This window comes from Balaenoptera acutorostrata, chromosome 10, assembly GCF_949987535.1.
Source record: "Balaenoptera acutorostrata chromosome 10, mBalAcu1.1, whole genome shotgun sequence".
Classification (NCBI taxonomy): Eukaryota; Metazoa; Chordata; class Mammalia; order Artiodactyla; family Balaenopteridae; genus Balaenoptera; species Balaenoptera acutorostrata.
Genome location: NC_080073.1, coordinates 11,487,175 through 11,510,624, shown reverse-complemented (window position 1 = coordinate 11,510,624; position 23,450 = coordinate 11,487,175). Strand labels below are relative to the sequence as shown.

Here is a 23,450-nt window from a genome sequence, read left to right as displayed (position 1 = left end):
TAAGTGAGTGAATAAATAAACGAATGAATAAAGGCAGAGGCAGAGTAGCTTTGTGGGTTGATAAAACCATAAAGGAGGGGGTGAACAATAATAGGTGTTTGTGAATCATTACAATACAGATTCATTATCTGTGTCTGCTGTTGATGATTGGATCATCTGCGAAGCGGGCTTTTATAATTGGCCTGCCGACATTAGAACATTAGAACATCTAGAGCAGAGTTTGTAATGTAAGTGCCTAGCATGAGAGCCGCAAGCCCTTCTCCCTCATCTGTGTGGATAACACAGATGAAAGAAGAGCACAGCGCTCACTGTGCCCACGTGGAAGCTGCTGCCAGTCAGTTTGAGTTGGCAGACCAGATGGAAAACATTGGCATCTAGACCACAGTCTACATGGGGGCCGGTCCGTGCCAGAACCTAAGGATGCCTTTATCTTTTTGGCTAGTGTTTTTTGAAGAGTTAGAAGTGTTTTTTTGAGTCAGTATTGTTGCAAATTACACCATTTTTTGAAGGGTAATCCTGGAAATTTATGATTTTGCACAAAGTTTTTATTACTTGGTTTGCTTCAGAAAAATAACTTTTCAGTTTGGTTTATTTGGAATGATGGCCCATTTTCAGAATCTGGGCCATTTGGAGATGAGAGGCCTTAATTGATTATGCCCCTAAGAAACCTAAAATTTAAAAAAATTGCATGCTACTTAATTCTTTCTGGTAAGGACTGAAGAGAATCCCTCCCTCTCAGAACAAACAAAAAACAAAAACAAACCCACTGGGATTTTGAGAGATGTTATTCCTTGGTTAGTAATATTTAAATCTCAAATGAATCTTAACATGTGCTTTTAAACTTATGTCCTGTGGGAAGGAATTATGTCTGTAGTTGGAAGTAACTCTGGCACATAAAACTGAGAACAAATTACTGTCTTTTGGGAAATTATTTAAGGAAATGTTGTCCATAATGTTCTAAAATAGAGAGAAAATGAACATTGTATGATCCTTGAAATACTGCTGTAGTGAATGATCTTTTCTAGCCCCTTAAAAAGAGGTTTTAGGGAGATATCCTTAGATACGATGTATGTGTTCACAGTGGTAACTACTATATGAAACGTTTAGCAAGAAAAGAAGAAGAATATGTGTTAAGTGGGACAGTTTTCCCCAAAACTAAGAGGAACTTAGACTTGGAAGAGCACACTATGTTTAATTCATTTCCCAGCTTATAAATAAATATTAAAACATTGGAGTAGATTTTAAAATGCCAATTTTAAAGCCCAGAGGCTTTTTCCTTATACTGAAACTATAAAACATGGATTTTTCTATTAGAAGACGTTTGTAAGTTAGTATCCTTTTAGAATATTAAAGGACAAAACAAGATTAGCAATGACTTGTTCCTGAACTAGTTGTCATAATTCCTTGTGACTGAATGTATTCATGAATTTCACTACTATTGTAGTAGGTAATTTATCTTCTAATTCTAGTTGTGTCCTAGATATGATATACAAGATGATATTTGATTATTCCATTTAAGAAATCTTTTATTTGGAAACAATTTCAAATTTACAGAAAGTTTGTGGGAATAAAAGCATTCCAAAAAACATTTATATACCCTTTATTGAGGTCAAACATTTTACCTCATTTGCTTTATCATTCATGCACTGCGTGTGTCACCTTAGGTAAGTAAGATCTATGCACCATGGCCCTTATTCTTAAATACTTAAGTTTGTATTTTCTAAGCTTAAGAATATTCCCTTGCATAACTAATTTAGTTGCCAACTTCATTATGTTAGAAAATGATACCTCACATTTTCTCTCTTCCTATTTTGTCACTTGACCCGATAATGTTGTTTATAGTGTTTTTGTTCTCCAGTGCAGGATCCAGTCTAGGGTCAGGTACTGCATTTAGTTGTCATGTCTCTTTAGTCCCCTCTATCTAGTCTGAAACATTTTTACAGCCTTGATCTTTTATGACATTGACATTTTTGGAAAATTACCCTCCCTCCCCCGCCTTTTTAAGAGAATGTTCCTCTGTTTTGGATCTTTCTTCATGATTAGATTTAGTTTATGCATTCTCAGCTGAAATAGTATATGGGGGATATTGTGTCCTCATAGTAATACTTGTGTAGGCACATGAAGTCCCTCTGAGAAGTCCACATGAAGTCAAGAGGTTGTCTGATTTCTCCATTGTATAATTGCTTGTTTTTCCCCTCTGCAGCTGATGCGTGGTTTGTGGGGTACACTTTAAGATCATGGAAATACCCTACTCCTCATCAAAAGTTCCCCTAGATCTACCTTTCATTTTAAATAACTTCAGCAAAAAATAGGTTGCCATTCTTTTTTTTTTTAACTATTGTAAGTTGATATATAACAGTAATATTATCAGTAATTCTACTTATTAGTGAAATATAAGAACCATAATAATGCTACAAACTAGGACAATTGGTATTGATAATAACAGTTTTCCATTTGAATTAAAAGTTCTTGGAAAGAAAAACGACTAACTTGTGTATTTATTGGCCATATCTTCTCACTTGTCAAATGTGTAAATTTTGGCGATTAAACAATTGAGTCATAGTGTGAGAAGACCACTCTGCTTAACATGTGAAAGTAGTTTCTTCTGGCTGAAAGGAGAAATTTAGTATGAGTCTTTTGTTGTGCTCTTCCATTCTGTCTTTACAAAGTAGCTTGATAACTAAAGCCTTAAAAAATAAAAAGATTCTTAGAGAAAGAAACTGTGAGACATTTGTCAAAGCAGGTATTTTTCCACTTGTGTTTAAAGTTTATTGAATTGGATTGGACTGCTACTACAGAGGAACAGATTAAGCAAAGAGAAAATTCTTCTCCCATGTTGTTAATAGCTTGATATCTGCATTTGTTCATTTAAAAGAGCAATGGTGAAGTCTAATCTGTTCCATTTGGAATCTCTACTTTAAAGCCCTGAAATGTATGAGTATTTCACTGTGTTCTCACTAGTGTCAGATATCATGGTATATAAGCAGCCAGTGCTGCATGGTACATATCTGTACATTAACCTGTTTACAAAGAATAGACCCCTCCCCCATTCTTATTGTCTTAGAGTACGCTCAGTGAAGTGTCCTTTCACTACTACAGGTCCACTGCCTCATGTTTTCTGCCTTCCTGGTGTTAACTTTTACCTTGGTTGTTCTCTTTTCTTCCCCTTTTCTATTTGCCTCATTCCTACTATCTGCAGTAATAAATTTAGGTAAGCTCTGTGTGCTGAAGTTGACACTAACAAAACTTTATGGGACAAGGTCTGCTTTTAGCCTTTGGTATACTAATGAATTTTTGGAAGAAAAAAAAAAGAGCCACATTTTTCCTACTGCTGTAGGCATTCATCTCTTGCTTAACTATATTTTAAATGAGAGGCCTATGAATAAAACATAAAACCATAAATGTTAGAGCTGGAAGTGATTTTGGAAATACTCTTCCAAGTACCTTTTTTTCTAGTAAGAAAGCTTAATCCTGAGGGTAAGATGACTTGCATGTGGTTAGTAAGTAGTGTAATTGGTGATAAGATTCCTGGACCTTGAGATAGTCTTTTTTTTACCATCTTATTTTACTTCAATTTTATCTTGTCCCAAGCCAAATTCCAAAGATACTACCTTGTGACTTTGGGTACACGTTGATAACTGCAGTTCTGTCCACTGTCACAAAATCACAGTGAGTGCCACTTGTGATCTTGAATTTGTGTTATTAAGTGAAGGTCAGTTTATGTTTCATATGCTATTTAGGAAGACAGGTATGAAAGCATATTTTTACTTCTCTTCACAGATCTTAGAAATGACGGGACTTTGAGCAAATGACTTAACCTGTCTTTGCCTTGGTTTTCTCATCTGAAAAATGAGGATAATGCTACTTACTTCATAGGGTTGTTATATGGATTAAGTAAGTTAATATTGATTAATATTTACTAAGTACTTAGAACAGTGCTTCATGTTATTTAAGTGTTTGTTAAAATAAATAGCATGATACACAAGTAGTACTTTTTTTTTTTTTAAACATCTTTATTGGAGTATAATTGCTTTACAATGGTGTGTTAGTTTCTGCTTTATAACAAAGTGAATCAGTTATAATTAAGTAGTACTTTTAAAGCATCTACTTGTTTCCTGAATTGCTAGTCTCAGTTTAGTGGCATTTCGACAGCATAGAAATAAATTCTGTTATTTAGAGCACAACTGCCAACTTAGTGGTTTAGTCATTCAACACAAACTTTGAAAAGTGATGATTAAGATTTGATACGAAGAAAGAAGTTGAAAATGCTTCCAAGTCTGTAAAGTTGTTATACCACAAAATCCATTCATCAAAGCTAACGAATGATTTTTGAACATTTTGCTGTACTCAAGACATCTGGGGATTAAAAACCCGAAGATTTGATTACCTAATTTTCAGCCATTGCAGATTAGCAGTGCCAGGTGAATTAGGGAAAGTTATTGTTAACATCTGCCAGCAGTGAGAAGTAATGGTGAAGAGAGAGACGAACATTTATGAAAGTTCAGGGGCAGCCGTGTATACTGCAGCCCCATACATCATTTTATCATGGGCTGGTACTATAATTGATGATCATAATCATAAAATTTTACTGCCAGAAGGGCCCTTAAGGGTTATCAAATTTAGTTTTCATGGTTTTTGTTTTTTTTTTTAAGTATTTTAAGTATTTTCACTTTTTTTTTTTGCCCGCACCGCGTGCCATGTGGGATCTTAGTTCCCCAACCAGGGATAGAACCCGAGCCCCCTGCAGTGGAAGCACAGGTTATTTTTTTTTTTTAACATCTTTATTGGAGTATAATTGCTTTACATTGTTGTTTTAGTTTTTGCTGTATAACAAAGTGAATCAGCTGTACGTATACATATATCCCCATATCCCCTCCCTCTTGCGTCTCCCTCCCACCCTCCCTGTCCCACCCCTCTAGGTGGTCACAAAGCACCGCGCTGATCTCCCTGTGCTATGCTGCTGCTTCCCACTAGCTATCTGTTTTACATTTGGTAGTGTATATATGTCAATGCCACTCTCTCACTTCATCCCAGCTTACACTTCCCCCCTCCGCCCTCCCCATGTCCTCAAATCCATTCTCTATGTCTGCATCTTTATTCCTGTCCTGCCCCTAGGTTTTTCAGAACTTTTTTTTTTTTTTTTAGATTCCATATATATGTGTTAGCATATGGTATTTGTCTTTCTCTTTCTGACTTACTTCACTCTGTATGACAGACTCTAGGTCCATCCACCTCACTACAAATAACTCAATTTCCTTTCTTTTTATGGCTGAGTAATATTCCATTGTATATATGTGCCACATCTTCTTTATCCATCCATTCATCTGTCGATGGACACTTAGGTTGCTTCCATGTCCTGGGTATTGTAAATAGTGCTGCAATGAACATTGTGGTACGTGACTCTTTTTGAATTATGGTTTTCTCAGGGTATATGCCCAGTAGTGGGGTTGCTGGGTCATATGGTAGTTCTATTTTTAGTTTTATAAGGAACCTCCATACTGTTCTCCGTAGTGGCTGTATCAATTTACATTCCCACCAACAGTGTAGAAGGGTTCTCTTTTCTCCACACCCTCTCCAGCATTTACTGTTTGTAGATTTTTTGATGATGGCCATTCTGACTGGTGTGAGGTGATACCTTATTGTAGTTTGATTTGCATTTCTCTAATGATTAGTGATGTTGAGCATCCTTTCATGTGTTTGTTGGCAATCTGTATATCTTCTTTGGAGAAATGTCTATTTAGGTCTTCTGCCCATTTTTGGATTGGGTTGTTTGTTTTTTTGATATTGAGCTCCATGGGCTGCTTGTATATTTTGGAGATTAAACCTTTGTCAGTTGCTTCGTTTGCAAATATTTTCTCCCATTCTGAGGGTTGTCTTTTCATCTTATTTATGGTTCCCTTTGTTGTGCAAAAGCTTTGAAGTTTCATTAGGTCCCATTTGTTTATTTTTGTTTTTATTTCCATTTCTCTAGGAGGTGGGTCAAAAAGAATCTTGCTGTGATTTATGTCATAGAGTGTTCTGCCTATGTTTTCCTCTAAGAGTTTTACAGTGTCTGGCCTTACATTTAGGTCTTTAATCCATTTGGAGTTTATTTTTGTGTGTGGTGTTAGGGAGTGTTCTAATTTCATTCTTTTTCATGTAGCTGTCCCGTTTTCCCAGCACCATTTATTGAAGAGGCTGTCTTTTCTCCATTGTGTACTCTTGCCTCTTTTATCAAAGATAAGGTGACCATATGTGCATGGGTTTATCTCTGGGCTTTCTTTCCTGTTCCATTGATCTATATTTCTGTTTTTGTGCCAGTACCATACCTTCTTGATTACTGTAGCTTTGTAGTATAGTCTGAAGTCAGGGAGCCTGATTCCTCCACCTCCGTTTTTCTTTCTCAAGATTGCTTTGGCTATTCGGGGTCTTCTCTGTTTCCATACAAATTGTGAAATTGTTTGTTGTAGTTCTGTGAAAAATGCCAGTGGTAGTTTGATAGGGATTGCATTGACCCTATATTGTTTTGGGTAGTATAGTCATTTTCCAATATTGATTCTTCCAATCCAAGAACATGGTATATATCTCTCCATCTGTTTGTACCATTTTTAATTTCTTTCATCAGTGTCTGATAGTTTTCTGCACACAGGTCTTTTGTCTCCTTAGGTAGGTTTATTCCTAGGTATTTTATTCTTTTTGTTGCAGTGGTAAATGGGAGTGTTTCCTTAATTTCTCTTTCAGATTTTTCATCATTAGTGTATAGGAATGAAAGAGATTTCTGGGAAGCACAGATTCTTAACCACGGGACTGCCAGGGAAGTCCCTAGTTTTCTTGTTTTACAATTTATAAAATAACCCTGAAACACCAGGAACACATTAAATCATGTTCTGTAGACTGTGAGAAGTTAACCAAGTATGTATTTCATTTTGGAAAGCTTTCTGTGCAAGCTGTTTTAAAAGTTTTGGTACCTAAAATCTTTAGCTACAGTTTTTGGCTGGTTTATTATGTATAGCACCTTTTCCTAATATACCAAATAAATGAGCCATTATCTCATACAGACCCCTCCTCAGGTATTAATTAAAGCCTATTACAGTTCACAATGGCGATCTTTAAGACACATAATCAACCACTATTGAGCTATGTGACCTTGGGAATTTATTTCTTGTTCTGTAAAATGGTAGTGATAATTGCCTCCCTTTACATCATACATTTCTAAAAAATGTAAAACACACAAAACGTTAAAATTACCATCTTAACTCTTTGAGTGTACAGTACTGTTAAATACATTCACATTTTTGTGTAACCATCACTGCTATCCATCTATAGGACCTTTGATCTTCCCAACCTGAAATTCTGTACCCACTAAGCATTAATTCCTTGTTTCCCCCTCTCTAGCCTTTGGCAACTACCATTCTATTTTCTGTCTTTATGAATTTAACTACTCTAGGCTCCTTATTTAAATAGAATCATGAAGTATTTGTCTTTTTTGTGACTGGCCTTACACTTAGCATAATGTCTTCAAGGTTCATCCACCGTGTAGCATGAATAAGGTTTTCTTTTCTTAACGTCTTTATTGGAGTATAATTGCTTTACATTGTTGTGTTAGTTTCTGCTGTATAACAAAGTGAATCAGCTGTATGTATACATATATCCCCATATCCCCTCCCTCTTATGCCTCCCTCCCACCCTCCCTATCCCACCCCTCTACGTGGTCACAGAGCACCGAGCTGATCTCCCTGTGCTCTGCAGCTACTTTCCACTAGCTGTCTGTTTTACATTTGGTAGTGTATATATGTCAGTGCTACTCTTCCACTTTGTCCCAGCTTCCCCTTCCCCTTCCCTGTGTCCTCAAGTCCATGAATAAGGTTTTTAAGGCTGAAAAATACTGCATCATAGGACTAGACCACACTTTACCTGCTCATCTGCAGGTGGGTGCTCAGGTTGCTTCCACTTTGTGGCTATTATGAATAATTCAGCTGTGAACATGGTTATGCAAATACCTCTTCAAGTTCCTGCTTTCATTTGAGTAAATACCCAGAAGTGGAATTGCTGGATCATGTGGTAATTCTATTTTTAATTTTTTGAGGAACTGCCATATTGTTTTTCATTCTCCAACCCCTGACAACCACTGGTCTTTTTACTGTTTTCATAGTTTTGACTTTTTCATAATGTGATATTGTTGGAATCATACAGTATGTAGTCTTTCCACATTGGGTCTTTCATTAAATATGCATTTGAGGCTCCTCCATGTCTTTTGTGGCTTGATAGCTAATTTCTTTTAGTACTGAATAATACAACATTGCCTGGATGTACCAGTCTATCCATTCACTTATTGAAGGACATCTTGGTTGCTTTCAGGTTTTAACAATTATAAATAACGATGCTGTAAGCATTTAATGTGTGAGTTTTTGTGTGGACTTAAGTTTGCAGGTCCTCTGGGTAAATACCAAGGAGTGTCATTGTTGGATTGTGTGGTAAGAGTATGTTTGGTTTTGTAAGAAACTGTCAAAGTGTCTTCCAAAGTGGCTGTACCATTTTGCAAACCTATCAGCAATGACTGATAGTTCCTCTTGCTCCACATCCTCATCAGCATTTGGTGTTATCAAAGAGTACCAGATTTGGGCCACTCTGATTGCTTTGTGGTGTTATCTCATTGTTTTAATTTGCATTTCCCTGGTGACACATGATGTGGTGCATCTTTTCATATGCTTATTTGCCATCTGTTTATCTTTTTTGATGAGATGTCTGTTAAGATCTTTGGCTCATATTTTAATTGGATTGTTTGTTTTCATATTGTTGAGTTTTTAAAGTTCTTTGTATATTTCCCATAACAGTCCTTTATGGAATATCTTTTGCACATATTCTTCTCTTACTCTGTGGCTTGTTTTCCGAGTCTCTTGGCGTTGTCTTTCGCAGAGCAGAAGTTCTTAATGAAGTTATCTTATTATTTCTTTCATAGATTGTGCCTTTGGTTTTACCTTTGCCCATTTTTTAATCAGGTTATATTTTTTGTTCTTGTGTTATGGCTAGTTTTGATATATGTAGTTTTGATATCATGACTAGATCTTCACATACAAATCGTATATGTGAAAGTTCTGAGAATTATAATGTCTGTATGTATAAATAAAGTAGTGATTATGGTTGTGTTAACTTTCTTCCTTTCTCTCTCTTTCTTTCTCTCTCTCTTTTTCTTTCTCTCTCTCTGTCTCTCTCTCTCTCTTTCACATTTTTTCTGAGATTAGCCCAAACTCCACTGAACAGGAGGGGGAAAAATAAAAAAGTAGAGCACTTTTGGGGTTATGTAGAAGAAATTAATTTGTAAAATCGGAATTCATTGTGCTTGGTACAATTGGTACTTGTAGACAGTTTTGGAATGAATGTGTGGCGAACAATTGGCCGATGTTAGGGCCTTGAAAATAGTTCCATTTGTTTAATTACTCCCATGTTGATATATTTCATAATCCTGAGCTGTACCTAATAAATAAGAGGTCACTTGAGAAATAAACATTTGGCAAATAAAATATATGAATATGTAAATATATAAAATCAGTATCAATTGTGACTCATTAGGTGTACTTCATAATTGCAGTCAAAATAAAGAATATGACAAGAAAGATGGAAGACCTGTTAGGAGAGAATTATGATACTTCACTGAACGATATAAGGGATTTGAATGTTTGAGTGGACACACCATGTGCCTAGGTGGAGAGACTTGGTTAAATATCAAGAGTTGATAAAGGGCAGTTAGTATTTTAACAGAATTATTAATTTCTAAAGTTTATTTCAAATGCGAGAGATGAAACACATTCCTGAACATTCCAACTTCTTGATCTGCTATATAGAATAATATATAGGATAAGCTACAGTAATTCATGTAGTCCTAATTTATTTCCAATTAGAAATAAACAGACTAATGGAAAAGAATTGAAGACTCAGATATAGAACTGTCTCTAAATGGAATTTGGTGTATCACATCAATCTAGTTAGGAAAGTGTGGATTTTTAAATGAGGAGTGAGGGCTTCCCTGGTGGTGTAGTGGTTAGGAATCCGCCTGCTAATACAGGGGACACGGGTTGGAGCCCTGGTCCGGGAAGACCCAACATGCTGCGGAGCATCTAGGTCTGTGCGCCACAACTACTGAGCCTGCGCTCTAGAGCCCCCAAGCCGCAACTACTGAGCCCGCGTGCCACAACTACTGAAGCCCGCACACCTAGAGCCCGTTCTCCGCAACAAGAGAAGCCACTACAATGAGAAGCCCGTGCACCACAGTGAAGAGTAGCCCCAACTCGCCGCAACTAGAGAAAGCCTGCGCACAGCAATGAGGACCCAACACAGCCAAAAATAAATAATAAGTAAATAAATAAATACATAAATTTTAAATGAGGAGTGAGGTGATTATAGGTTATACATTTGTAAAAAGCACCTTTCTTGCATTGTGTAATCAAATCTGAGATGGATGAACATTTTAAATTTAAAAATATAAATACTGTTAGAAGATATTTAATTTTAGTCTTAGGAAGGTCGGAAACCAAAAAGAGAATATAATTGATTACATAAGGGAGGATCATGTTTATGAAGAAAACATTTTATAAGCCTTGTTAAAAGACTGACTCAGAAGAGCAACAGTGAATTTTAAGAGTATTGTCAAAATAATATCAGTCCTAAAAATAGAAAACTTTGAACTTTTACTTCTGATTTACTTGTACCTTGTATGCAAAAATTCACGTATAGGTGGACGAATTAATAAATGTTCATATGTAGTTGTACGGTATTTCTTTTCTTAAACTTAAAAATACGTAAAAAATTATAGTAGTTTCAGAAGTATCTTTAATGGAAGACTGTGTCTTTGAATGAAAAAAATAATGCACCTCTTCAAGATTTATGGCTATTAGAAGTGTTTTCTTAAGGTATATTGTTATCGTCACTAAAAAATTAGTTATTTGCTAAGTTGGGTACAGAGTAATGTTCATGTGGAAGGTTTGCAGTGTTACATGTTTTAATAAACAACAATTAGTCTAAAAATGTTTTCTTTCATTCAGTCAGGTCAATTCAGTGAAGATATGATACCTACAGTGGGCTTCAACATGAGGAAAGTAACTAAAGGTAACGTCACAATAAAGGTACGTCAGCTTCTTGCCATACTTGATTTACATTGTTAGCAGATACAAACTAGGAATTTTTCTGTTTGTTTCTTTGCGTTTTACATGAGTATTGGCAGTTCTTAATGAGTGGGCTTGTTCCAAAAGAGTGTAAATCAAGTTTTTTTTCTTTCTTGCTCTAATAGATCAAAATGTGTGTGTTGAAATGTTGTTAAGTGCCCATAAAAAACTTAGCATATGGGTCGCCAGAAGTATTATTTGGGATTTAGGTGTTCCTAGGAAATAAAAATCCCATCTTCAGAGTATTTGGAATGTGATACTATTACATTATTTCATGAGTAATATTTTATATTGAAAGATAATAATTGTTTATAATGTTGGTAATTTAGTATTACATTTGTGGTAGCAAATATGGTAAACTAGTTTTCCCTTTCTTTGCTAATAAGCCCTAAGATTAAAACTATAAAACAGTAAAAAGTTAACTAGTTTAACATAATTTTGTTTCTAGAGTAAGTTTGATAGGTTTGAATTGTGGACTGTTGGACTGTTTTTAATTTATTAGTATTATTATTTTTGTATTCCTTGTTCATGGGGGGAATTTACTTCTATAGCCTGAACTTAATGGCCATTTTACCCAGTTCTTGTGGTTCACAGAAGCTGTTTACTGAATTCTTTCCGTAGCTTATCTAATGAAGCTGCTAATTTTTCATGTGTGTGTCTTCATGCGTGTTTCCAATGTCTGTGGCTAAATTGGAAGCCTCCTAAAGATAAATATCATGACTTCAGACCTTTACATAGCCCTACAGAGTAGCCATAATAGTGAAATTACTGTGGGTAGTAGCTTTCATATGGATAAAATAATTTTATATAAGAAAAGCACCTAGGTAGGAATGTTTTCTGTTATGTACAGAATAACTAAAAACGATTAGATGTTAATATATACCCAATCAGACAACTAAACTTAAATAGATTCTGAATGAACTGTTTTTTTCTGTCTTGGACTTCAAATATGGATGATGGCTGATTATGCAGATTCTAAGAGTGCTATTTCAAAAAATATGTATTTTCAATATTGGAAATTTATTGGTTAACAGGCAAAGAAAGTATTGCACAAAAACTAAATCTTTGCTCAAGCACCACCTATTAGATCTAATGTAAACATATTCAGTATGAGCTTCAAGTTAGAAGTGGCCCCAAGAACTTCCAGATTAAGAGCTTGTTTGACCTCAAGTTTTTCAAAAGCAATTTGGCTCTAACATTGTGGAAATGAGCATATCTGCTTGATCTTTCTCCCCTCCTTCTGCTGCTTTTTTCTTCAATGTGTTATCTGAAATATCTTTATTAAGAACTGTCTATCTTGATTTGAAGATTTGGGACATAGGAGGACAGCCCCGCTTCCGGAGCATGTGGGAACGGTACTGCAGAGGGGTCAACGCTATTGTGTAAGCCGCTTGCACGCCCCCCCCCCATCTCCCCCCTTGCAGTCAGTTTAGGTTTCAAGGGAAAATGCTGTTTTTCATACTTTTAAAGGCTCAATTTTTATTTTGGGCAATAACAGTCTTTCTTAGATATTCTCTTAGTGTAATCCCATTAACATCAGACTTTAAAAATAGAATGATAGAATGAGAGTTTTATTTGTTTTTTATGTAGCTAAGAGCTAATGGATATAAATGTTTTACTATCATGTATTAGTCCTCTAAGAAGTCTACCTATCTACTTATTTTATTGAAGTATAGTTGATTTGCAATATTGTGTTGGTTTCAGGTATACAGCATAGTGATTCAGTAGTTTTAATTATATTCCATTATTGGTTATTACAAGATAATGGGTATAATTCGCTGTGCTATACAGTATATCCTTGTTGCTTATCTAATTTTATATATAGCAGTTTGTATCTGTAGAACAGTCTATTAAAAAGTATTTTTGGGTGCAAGCCTTTTAAAATCGAGGACTTTATTTTAATGAACAGTTACAGTAGTATAAATTAAGAAAATTTAAAAATCTATTAATTGCGATCATCAAAGAATATGGTGGAGACATTGAGATCACTTTATTTTTTTTTAAAGTTACATGATAGATGCTGCAGATCGTGAAAAGATAGAAGCCTCGCGAAATGAACTACATAATCTTCTAGATAAGCCACAGTTACAAGGAATTCCAGTGAGTATGGAATACTGGTTACTTTTACATTATATAATTATAATATTTATAATTATATTATTATGAGTATAATTATACATTTTTATTTATTGTGTTTGAAATCAGTAAAATGTCTTTTGTTTTAAAGCCTGGAAGGCTTACATTTACTGAGTATCTGCCCCATACTGCTCAGTGTGCTGTTTATTCATTTCTTAACCAGCTGTTTATTGAACTATATGTAGTAGGAGCAGTGCTTAGTCCTGGGGAAATAGTAGTGAGCGGAAGTGAAAAGAAACATGCTTCCTACAATCATGGAGTTTATGGTTTAGTAGGAAACTAGGTAGATGGTATGAAATCATTTGAATAATACAGCTGTGATCAGTGCTACAAGGGAGAGGTACAAGGGGCTATCGAGTTGTAAGTTAGAGGGGAGACTTAATGTAGTTTGAGGGAAGAAGGAAGGATTCTCCGAGGAAGTGCTGCTTGAGCTGAGATGTGAGGAATGTGTAGGCATGTGAGGGATGTGACAGCTGGAGGAAAAGAGAGTTGCAGGCAGAGGCTCTTTGGTAGGAGGAGGTGGGGCACTGGGAGGAGGCCAGTGTTTCTAGAGCACAAAGCAGAGTGGGGAGGGTGGGGTAGAGTGTGGCGAGCCTGCGGCAGCCCGGACACTAAAAGAGGCTGTGCGGGACTGGGTGTTTTATTTATTTATTTATTTATTTAAACATCTTTATTGGAGTATAATTGCTTTACAATGGTGTGTTAGTTTCTGCTTTATAACAAAGTGAATCAGTTATACATATACGTATGTCCCCATATCTCTTCCCTCTTGCATCTCCCTCCATATCCCGCCCCCCATACCACCCCTCTAGGTGGGCACAAAGCACCGAGCTGACCTCCCTGTGCTATGTGGCTGCTTCCCACTAGCTATCTGTTTTACATTTGGTAGTGTATATATGTCCATGCCACTCTCTCACTTTGTCCCAGCTTACCCTTCCCCCTCTCCGTATCCTCAACTCCATTCTATAGTAGGTCTGCATCTTTATTCCCGTCTTGCCCCTAGGTTCTTCTGATCATTTTTCTTTTTTTTCTTTTTTTTTTTTTTAAGATTCCATATATATATGTTAGCATACGGTATTTGTTTTTCTCTTTCTGACTTACTTCACTCTGTATGACAGACTCTAGGTCCATCCACCTCACTACAAATAACTCAATTTCGTTTCTTTTTATGGCTGAGTAATATTCCATTGTATATATGTGCCACATCTTCTTTATCCATTCATCTGTTGATGGACACTTAGGTTGCATCCATCTCCTGGCTATTGTAAAAAGAGCTGCAGTGAACATTTTGGTACATGACTCTTTTTGAATTATGGTTTTCTCAGGGTATATGCCCAGTAGTGGGATTGCTGGGTCATATGGTAGTTCTATTTTTAGTTTTTTAAGGAACCTCCATACTGTTCTCCATAGTGGCTGTACCAGTTTACATTCCCACCAACAGTGCAAGAGGGTTCCCTTTTCTCCACACCCTCTCCAGCATTTATTGTTTGTAGATTTTTTGATGATGGCCATTCTGACTGGTGTGAGGCGACACCTCATTGTAGTTTTGATTTGCATTTCTCTAATGATTAGTGATGTTGAGCATCCTTTGATGTGTCTGTTGGCAATCTGTATATCTTCTTTGGAGAAATGTCTATTTAGGTCTTCTGCCCATTTTTGGATTGGGTTGTTTGTTTTTTTGATATTGAGCTGCATGAGTTGCTTGTATGTTTTGGAGATTAATCCTTTGTCAGTTGCTTCCTTTGCAAATATTTTCTCCCATTCTGAGGGTTGTCTTTTCGTCTTGTTTATGGTTTCCTTTGCTGTGCAAAAGCTTTCAAGTTTCATTGGTTCCCATTTGTTTATTTTTGTTTTTATTTCCATTTCTCTAGGAGGTGGGTCAAAAAGGATCTTGCTGTGATTTATGTCATAGAGTGTTCTGCCTATGTTTTCCTCTAAGAGTTTTACAGTGTCTGGCCTTACATTTAAGTCTTTAATCCATTTGGAGTTTATTTTTGTGTATGGTGTTAGGGAGTGTTCTAATTTCATTCTTTTACATGTAGCTGTCCAGTTTTCCCAGCACCACTTACTGAAGAAGCTGTCTTTTCTCCACTGTATATTCTTGCCTCTTTTATCAAAGATAAGGTGACCATATGTGCATGGGTTTATCTCTGGGCTTTCTATCCTGTTCCATTGATTTATATTTCTGTTTTTGTGCCAGTACCATACTGTCTTGATTACTGTAGCTTTGTAGTATAGTCTGAAGTCAGGGAGCCTGATTCCTCCACCTCCGTTTTTCTTTCTCAAGATTGCTTTCGCTATTTGGAGTCTTTTGTGTTTCCATACAAATTGTGAAATTTTTTGTTCTAGTTCTGTGAAACATGCCAGTGGTAGTTTGATAGGGATTGCATTGAATCTGTAGATTGCTTTGGGTAGTAGAGTCATTTTCACAATGTTGATTCTTCCAATCCAAGAACATGGTATATCTCTCCATCTACTTGTATCATTTTTAATCTCTTTCATCAGTGTCTTATAATTTTCTGCATACAGGTCTTTTATCTCCTTAGGTAGGTTTATTCCTAGATATTTTATTCTTTTTGTTGCAATGGTAAATGGGAGTGTTTTCTTAATTTCTGTTTGAGATTTTTCATCAATAGTGTATCGGAATACAAGAGATTTCTGTGCATTAATTTTGTATCCTGCTACTTTAACAAATTCATTGATTAGCTCTAGTAGTTTTCTGGTAGCATCTTTAGGATTCTCTGTGTATAGTATCATGTCATCTGCAAACAGTGACAGCTTTACTTCTTCTTTTCCGATTTGGATTCCTTTTATTTCTTTTTCTTCTCTGATTGCTGTGGCTAAAACTTCCAAACCTATGTTGGATAATAGTGGTGAGAGTGGGCGACCTTATCTCATTGCTGATCTTAGTGGAAATGGTTTCAGTTTTCACCATTGAGGACAATGTTGGCTGTGGGTTTGTCATATATGGCCTTTATTATGTTGAGGAAAGTTCCCTCTGTGCCTACTTTCTGGAGGGTTTTTATCATAAGTGGTTGTTGAATTTTGTCGAAAGCTTTCTCTGCATCTATTGAGATGATCATATGGTTTTTATCCTTCAGTTTGTTAATATGGTGTATCACGTTGATTGATTTGCGTATATTGAAGAATCCTTGCATTCCTGGGATAAACCCCACTTGATCATAATGTATGATCGTTTTAATGTGCTGTTGGATTCTGTTTGCTAGTATTTTGTTGAGGATTTTTGCATCTATGTTCATCAGTGATATTGGCCTGTAGTTTTCTTTCTTTGTGACATCTTTGTCTGGTTTTGGTATCAGAGTGATGGTGGCCTTGTAGAATGAGTTTGGTAGTGTTCCTCCCTCTGCTATATTTTGGAAGAGTTTGAGAAGGATGGGTGTTAGCTCTTCTCTAAATGTTTGATAGAATTCGCCTGTGAAGCCATCTGGTCCTGGGCTTTTGTTTGTTGGAAGATTTTTAATCACAGTTTCAATTTCAGTGCTTGTGATTGGTCTGTTCATATTTTCTATTTCTTCCTGGTTCAGTCTCGGGAGGTTGTGCATTTCTAAGAATTTGTCCATTTCTTCCAGGCTGTGCATTTTATTGGCATAGAGTTGCTTGTAATGTCTCATGATCCTTTGTATTTCTGCAGTGTCAGTTGTTACTTCTTCTTTTTCATTTCTAATTCTGTTGATTTGAGTCTTCTCCCTTTTTTTCTTGATGAGTCTGGCTTATGGTTTATCAATTTTGTTTATCTTCTCAAAGAGCCAGCTTTTAGTTTTACTGATCTTTGCTATCGTTTCCTTCATTTCTTTTTCATTTATTTCTGATCTGATCTTTATGATTTCTTTCCTTCTGCTAACCTTGGGGTTTTTTTGTTCTTCTTTCTCTAATTGCTTTAGGTGTAATGTCAGGTTGTTAATTTGAGATTTTTCTTGTTTCTTAAGGTAGGCTTGTACAGCTATAAACTTCCCTCTTAGAACTGCTTTTGCTGCATCTCATAGGTTTTGGGTCGTTGTGTTTTCATTGTCATTTGTCTCTAGGTATTTTTTGATTTCCTCTTTGATTTCTTCAGTGATCTCTTGGTTATTAAGCAGTGTGTTGTTTAGCCTCCATGTGTTTGTATTTCTTACAGATTTTTTCCTGTAATTGATATTTAGTCTCATAGCGTTGTGGTTGGAAAAGATACTTGATATGATTTCAATTTTCTTAAATTTACCAAGGCTTGATTTGTGACCCAAGATATGATCTATCCTGGAGAATGTTCCATGAGCACTTGAGAAGAATGTGTATTCTGTTGTTTTTGGATGGAATGTCCTATAAATATCAATTAAGTCCAACTTGTTTAATGTATCATTTAAAGCTTGTGTTTCCTTACTTATTTTCATTTTGGATGATCTGTCCATTGGTGAAAGTGGGGTGTTAAAGTCCCCTACTATGATTGTGTTACTGTCGATTTCCCCTTTTATGGCTGTTAGTATTTGCCTTATGTATTGAGGTGCTCCTATGTTGGGTGCATAAATATTTACAAGTGTTATATCTTCTTCTTGGATTGATCCCTTGATCATTATGTAGTATACTTCTTTGTCTCTTGTAATAGTCTTTGTTTTAAAGTCTATTTTGTCTGATATGAGAATTGCTACTCCAGCTTTCTTTTGATCTCCATTTGCATGGAATATCTTTTTCCATCCCCTCACTTTCAGTCTGTATGTGTCTCTAAGTCTGAAGTGCATCTCTTGTAGACAGCATATATACGGGTCTTGTTTTTGTATCCATTCAGCCAGTCTATGACTTTTGGTTGGAGCATTTAATCCATTTACATTTAAGGTAATTATCGATATATATGTTCCTAGTACCATTTTCTTAATTGTTTTGGGTTTATTATTGCAGGTCTTTTCCTTCTCTTGTGTTTCCTGCCTAGAGAAATTCCTTTAGCATTTGTTGTAAAGCTGGTTTGGTGGTGCCGAATTCTCTTAGCTTTTGCTTGTCTGTAAAGCTTTTAATTTCTCCGTCGAATCTGAATGAGATCTTTGCTGGGTAGAGTAATCTTGGTTGTAGTTTTTTCTCTTTCATCACTTTAAATATGTCCTGCCACTCCCTTCTGGCTTGCAGAGTTTCTGCTGAAAGATCAGCTGTTAACCTTATGGAGATTCCCTTATGTGTTACTTGTTTCTCCCTTGCTGCTTTTAATATTTGTTCTCTGTATTTAATTTTTGATAGTTTGATTAATATGTGTCTTGGCGTGTTTCTCCTTGGATTTATCCTCTATGGGACTCTCTGTGCTTCCTGGACTTGATTAACTATTTCCTATTCCATATTAGGGAAGTTTTCAACTGTAATCTCTTCAAATATTTTCTCAGTCCCTTTCTTTTTCTCTTCTTCTTCTGAGACCCCTATAATTCGAATGTTGGTGTGTTTAATGTTGTCCCAGAGGTCTCTGAGACTGTCCTCAATTCTTTTCATTCTTTTTTCTTTATTCTGCTCTGCAGTAGTTATTTCCACTATTTTATTTTCCAGGTCATTTATCCATTCTTCTGCCTCAGTTATTCTGCTGTTGATCCCTTCTAGAGAATTTTTAATTTCATTTATTGTGTTGTTCATCTCTGTTTGTTTGCTCTTTAGTTCTTCTAGGTCCTTGTTAAACGTTTCTTGTATTTTCTCCATTCTATTTCCAAGATTTTGGATCATCTTTACTATCATTATTCTGAATTCTTTTTCAGGTAGACTGCCTATTTCCTCTTCATTTGTCAGGTCTGGTGGGTTTTTGCCTTGCTCCTTCATCTGCTGTGTGTTTCTCTGTCTTCTCATTTTGCTTAACTTACTGTGTTTGGGGTCTCCTTTTCATAGGCTGCATGTTCATAGTTTCCGTTGTTTTTGGTGTCTGTCCCCAGTGGCTAAGGTTGGTTCAGTGGGTTTTCTAGGCTTCCTGGTGGAGTGGTCTAGTGCCTGTGTTCTGGTGGATGAGGCTGGATTTTGTCTTGCTGGTGGGCAGGTCCACATCTGGTGGTGTGTTTTGGGGTGTCTGTGGCTTTATTATGATTTTAGGCAGCCTCTGTGCTAATGGATGGGGTTGTGTTCCTGTCTTGCTAGTTGTTTGGCATAGGGTGTCCTGCACTGTAGCTTGCTGGTCGTTGAGTGGAGCTGTGTCTTGGCATTGAGATGGAGATGTCTGGGAGATATTCAACGTTTGATATTACGTGCAGCTGGGAGGTCTCTTGTGGACCAGTGTCCTGAACTTGGCTCTCCCACCTCAGAGGCACAGCCCTGACGCCTGGCTGGAGCACCAAGAGCCTGTCCCCCACACAGCTCAGAATAAAAGGGAGGAAAAAAAGGAAGAAAGAAAGAAGAAGATAAAATAATATAAAATAAAATAATTTAAAAAAAATAATTATTAAGAAAAATAATTTTTTTAAGCAATAAAAAAAAAAAATGGACAGACAGAACCCTAGGACAAATGGTAAAAGCAGAGCTATACAGACAAAATCACACACAGAATCATATACATACACACTCACAAAAAAAGAAGGGAAAAATAAATATATATCATTGCTCCCAAAGTCCACCTCCTCAATTTGGGATGATTCGTTGTCTATTCAGGTATTCCACAGATGCAGGGTACATCAAGTTGGTTGTGGAGATTTAATCCTCTGCTCCTGAGGCTGCTGGGAGAAATTTCCCTTTCTCTTCTTTGTTCGCACAGCTCCCGGGGGTTCAGCTCTGGATTTGGACCCGCCTCTGCGTGTAGGTCACCTGAGGGCGTCTGTTCTTCGCTCAGACAGGACGGGGTTAAAGGAGCAGCTGATTCGGGGGTTCTGGCTCACTCAGGCCTGGGGGAGGGAGGGGTACGGAGAGCCTGCGATGGCAGAGGCCGGCTTGACGTTGCACCAGCCTGAGGCGTGCCGTGCATTCTTCCTGGGAAGTTGTCCCTGGATCACGGGACGCTGGCAGTGGCGGGCTGCACAGGCTCCCGGGAGGGGCGGTGTGGATAGTGACCTGTGCTCGCACACAGGCTTCTTGGTGGCGGCAGCAGCAGCCTTAGCGTCTCATGCCTGTCTCTGGTGTCCGCGCTGATAGCAGCGGCTCGCGCCTGTCTCTGGAGCTCCTTTCAGCGGCGCTGTTAATCCCCTCTCCTCGCGCACCAGGAAACAAAGAGGCAAGAAAAAGTCTCTTGCCTCTTTGGCAGCTCCAGACATTTTCCCGGACTCCCTCCTGGCTAGCTGTGGCGCACTAGCCCCCTTCAGGCTGTGTTCACGCAGCCAACCCCAGTCCTCTCCCTGAGATCCGACCTCCGAAGCCCGAGCCTCAGCTCCCAGCCCCCACCCGCCCCGGCGGGTGAGCAGACAAGCCTCTGGGGCTGGTGAGTGCTGGTTGGCACCACTCCTCTGTGCAGGAATCTCTGTGCTTTGCCCTCTGCACCTCTGTTGCTGCCCTCTCCTCCATGGCTCCGAAGCTCCCCCCTCCGCCAACTGCGAAGGGGCTTCCTAGTATGTGGAAACCTTTCCTCCTTCACAGCTCCCTCCCACTGGTGCAGGTCCCGTCCCTGTTCTTTTGTCTCTGTTTTTTCTTTTTTCTTTTGCCCTACCCAGGTACATGGGGAGTTTCTTGCCTTTTGGGAGGTCTGAGGTCTTCTGCCAGCGTTCAGTAGGTGTTCTGTAGGAGTTGTTCCACATGTAGATGTATTTCTGATGTATTTGTGGGGAGGAAGGTGATCTCCACGTCTTACTTTTCCGCCATCTTGAAGCTCCCTGGGTGTTTTTAAATGATGAGATTTATCGTCTAAATCATTCTGATGTCACTTTAAGAATGGATTGAAGGGGGACTATAAGGAGGGCAGTTTTAGGAAGCTGTTGAAGTTGTCTTGGCAAAATAGAGTACCATGGATTGGGGTGGCCGTAGACAAGGTTGTGAGAAGGCAATAGATTGGAAGGATATTTAGGGAGACAGGCCACCAGACCTGGTAAGGTATTAGATGGGAAGATATGAAGAATAATTCCGAGCCCGTGGCTCAGTTACTTAGGTGGAAGGTGGTGCCATCTGTTGAGCCAAGGGGTGCCGAGAAGGACGAGGCCTCACCCTCACGACCAGTCCGCGAGCCTCAGCTCCTTGAGGTTTGTTGTCGCTGTTAATCCGCACAGCGTATTGAGGTCGATGGTGTGATCCCTCCTTTGTAACAGTTGTTACTCACTCAAGATCGCATGGTCATTAGTGTGTTGGCACAGCTAGCTTTTGACTCCATGTCCTTCTGACTTCAAAGCCTATTCTTTTTCTTCTATGTTAACAACTAGTTCTACATACCATAAGTAAAAATATCAGTTTTATCTTGGTCACCATAAGAGTTGTTAGTTGCAAGCAATAGAAAGCCGATTTAAGTAGAAGGGGATTTATTGAAAGGATATTGGGTAGCTCACAGAGTCTCTGAGAAGGCTGCCCATAACCATGTTCAGAAAATAGGCTGGAACAAGGGAGGCTCAGCAGCTGCTAGGACCACATCCAGACTTACACCATCAAGTAAGTCTGGTGACCTCATGCAGTTTCTGCACACCAGACACAGTTGCTCCGATTGGAAGGTCATCTAGTTGATGCCCCTTCCCTAGCAGAATGGATTCTCTATCCCCACTTTCTTGCAGTACTGGCTCTGCATTCATAGTTTTGGTTGGTCCTAGATTATGTGTCCATTCTCTAGCAGAAAGGAAGGCTGGAAAAGAAATTATCTACAGAAGCAAGAAGCTTTATTGGGAAGCAGGTTCATAAGGTGGAAAATTTCTTAAATGTAGGAAGAGGGCTAAGATGTCAGGTAACCCCAAAACTGACAACTGATCACAAATGACCATGATGCAATTTTTTTTTTTTCAAAAAAATTTTTAAAAATTTATTTATTATTTATTTTTGGCTGTGTTGGGTCTTCGTTTCTGTGCGAGGGCTTTCTCTAGTTGTGGCAAGCGGGGGCCACTCTTCATCGCGGTGCGCGGGCCTCTCACTATCACGGCCTCTCCTGTTGCGGAGCACAGGCTCCAGACGCGCAGGCTCAGTAGTTGTGGCTCACGGGCCTAGTTGCTCCGCGGCATGTGGGATCTTCCCAGACCAGGGCTCGAACCTGTGTCCCCTGCATTAGCAGGCAGATTCTCAACCACTGTGCCACCAGGGAAGCCCATGATGCAATTTTTAAAACTCACACAGGTCCAGGTTGAGAACCTGGGGTGACTTAAATAAGAGTGTGGAGAGGGATAAGAGTTGGGGAGGGAAGGACGGGCTGACCAAAGGTGCTGAGATTTGGCTTTTGGCTCTCTGACCCCTGTGACTTAGCATTCCCCGGAGAGCTCCTGGTGACTCTTGCTCTCAGCCTCTGTCCTTGGCTCTTTCTCCTTTGTGAGAGCTAAGAGTCTAGGGCCTAGAAATAGAATCAGTCGCCGTGTTTGGAGTCAGGGGTGGGGGTAGGGGCATGTATTAAGTGAAAGAAATAGGTTTGACAAGTGTTTAACAAGATGACAAGGTAGACATGGCGTGTACTTTCTTAGGATTGGTCAAAGATACAGTTTCTTAGAGAACGTTGACTCAGAGTAAGGATGTTATCAAATACGTTATATGTACTCATAGTTTTTGCTTTTCGTAAGGCAGAAAGGATGTACCTGGGAAAAGATAGAGTGATAATTGGGACACCCCTCTCCGCTTTCCTTGTTTTTCAAAGCACGTCTACCAATCAGATGGCGATGTTTATTCTCAGAGTTTATGGCTACTGTATAAATCCTGATCCCCAGGCTTATCCATTATCTTAGAATATTTATACATTATATTTTATAGGATGAGTGTAGAATTTTAAAGGCTTATTTACATGTTTACTGTTAGATTAATGACTAACAGACAAAAATGGTTGAAACTCATTCCTCCACCCTTGGTTGTTAAGATCATATTCACTTTTTGGTAGAGATTTATTAAGAAATAACAGAATGCATACGGTAGACTTAGAATATTTTAAATAGAAGTTGGCAGCCACATGTTGAAGTAAGGACATCTGCATGGTAGGAGTTAGAGTAAATGCTAATTTGAATGATTAAATGAATGAGATAGGCCACCAGTCACATAAATATACTTTAATTATGGCATGACATAACATCCTGATTTTAATGTCTACACATATGCATATGATATTCTTCTGTGACATTTTCTTACATAAAATTT

General features: G+C 38.0%; 1 protein-coding gene across 1 annotated transcript in view; it reads left to right on the top strand.

The window, feature by feature from the left end:
- The window catches only part of ARL8B (ADP ribosylation factor like GTPase 8B), a 62,320-nt gene that overhangs the window by 31,029 nt on the left and 7,841 nt on the right, over positions 1 to 23,450 (top strand). The window contains 3 exon segments of the mRNA XM_007192485.3: positions 11,019 to 11,099; positions 12,447 to 12,520; positions 13,145 to 13,238. Of these exon segments, the coding sequence (XP_007192547.2) occupies positions 11,019 to 11,099; positions 12,447 to 12,520; positions 13,145 to 13,238 (249 nt within the window).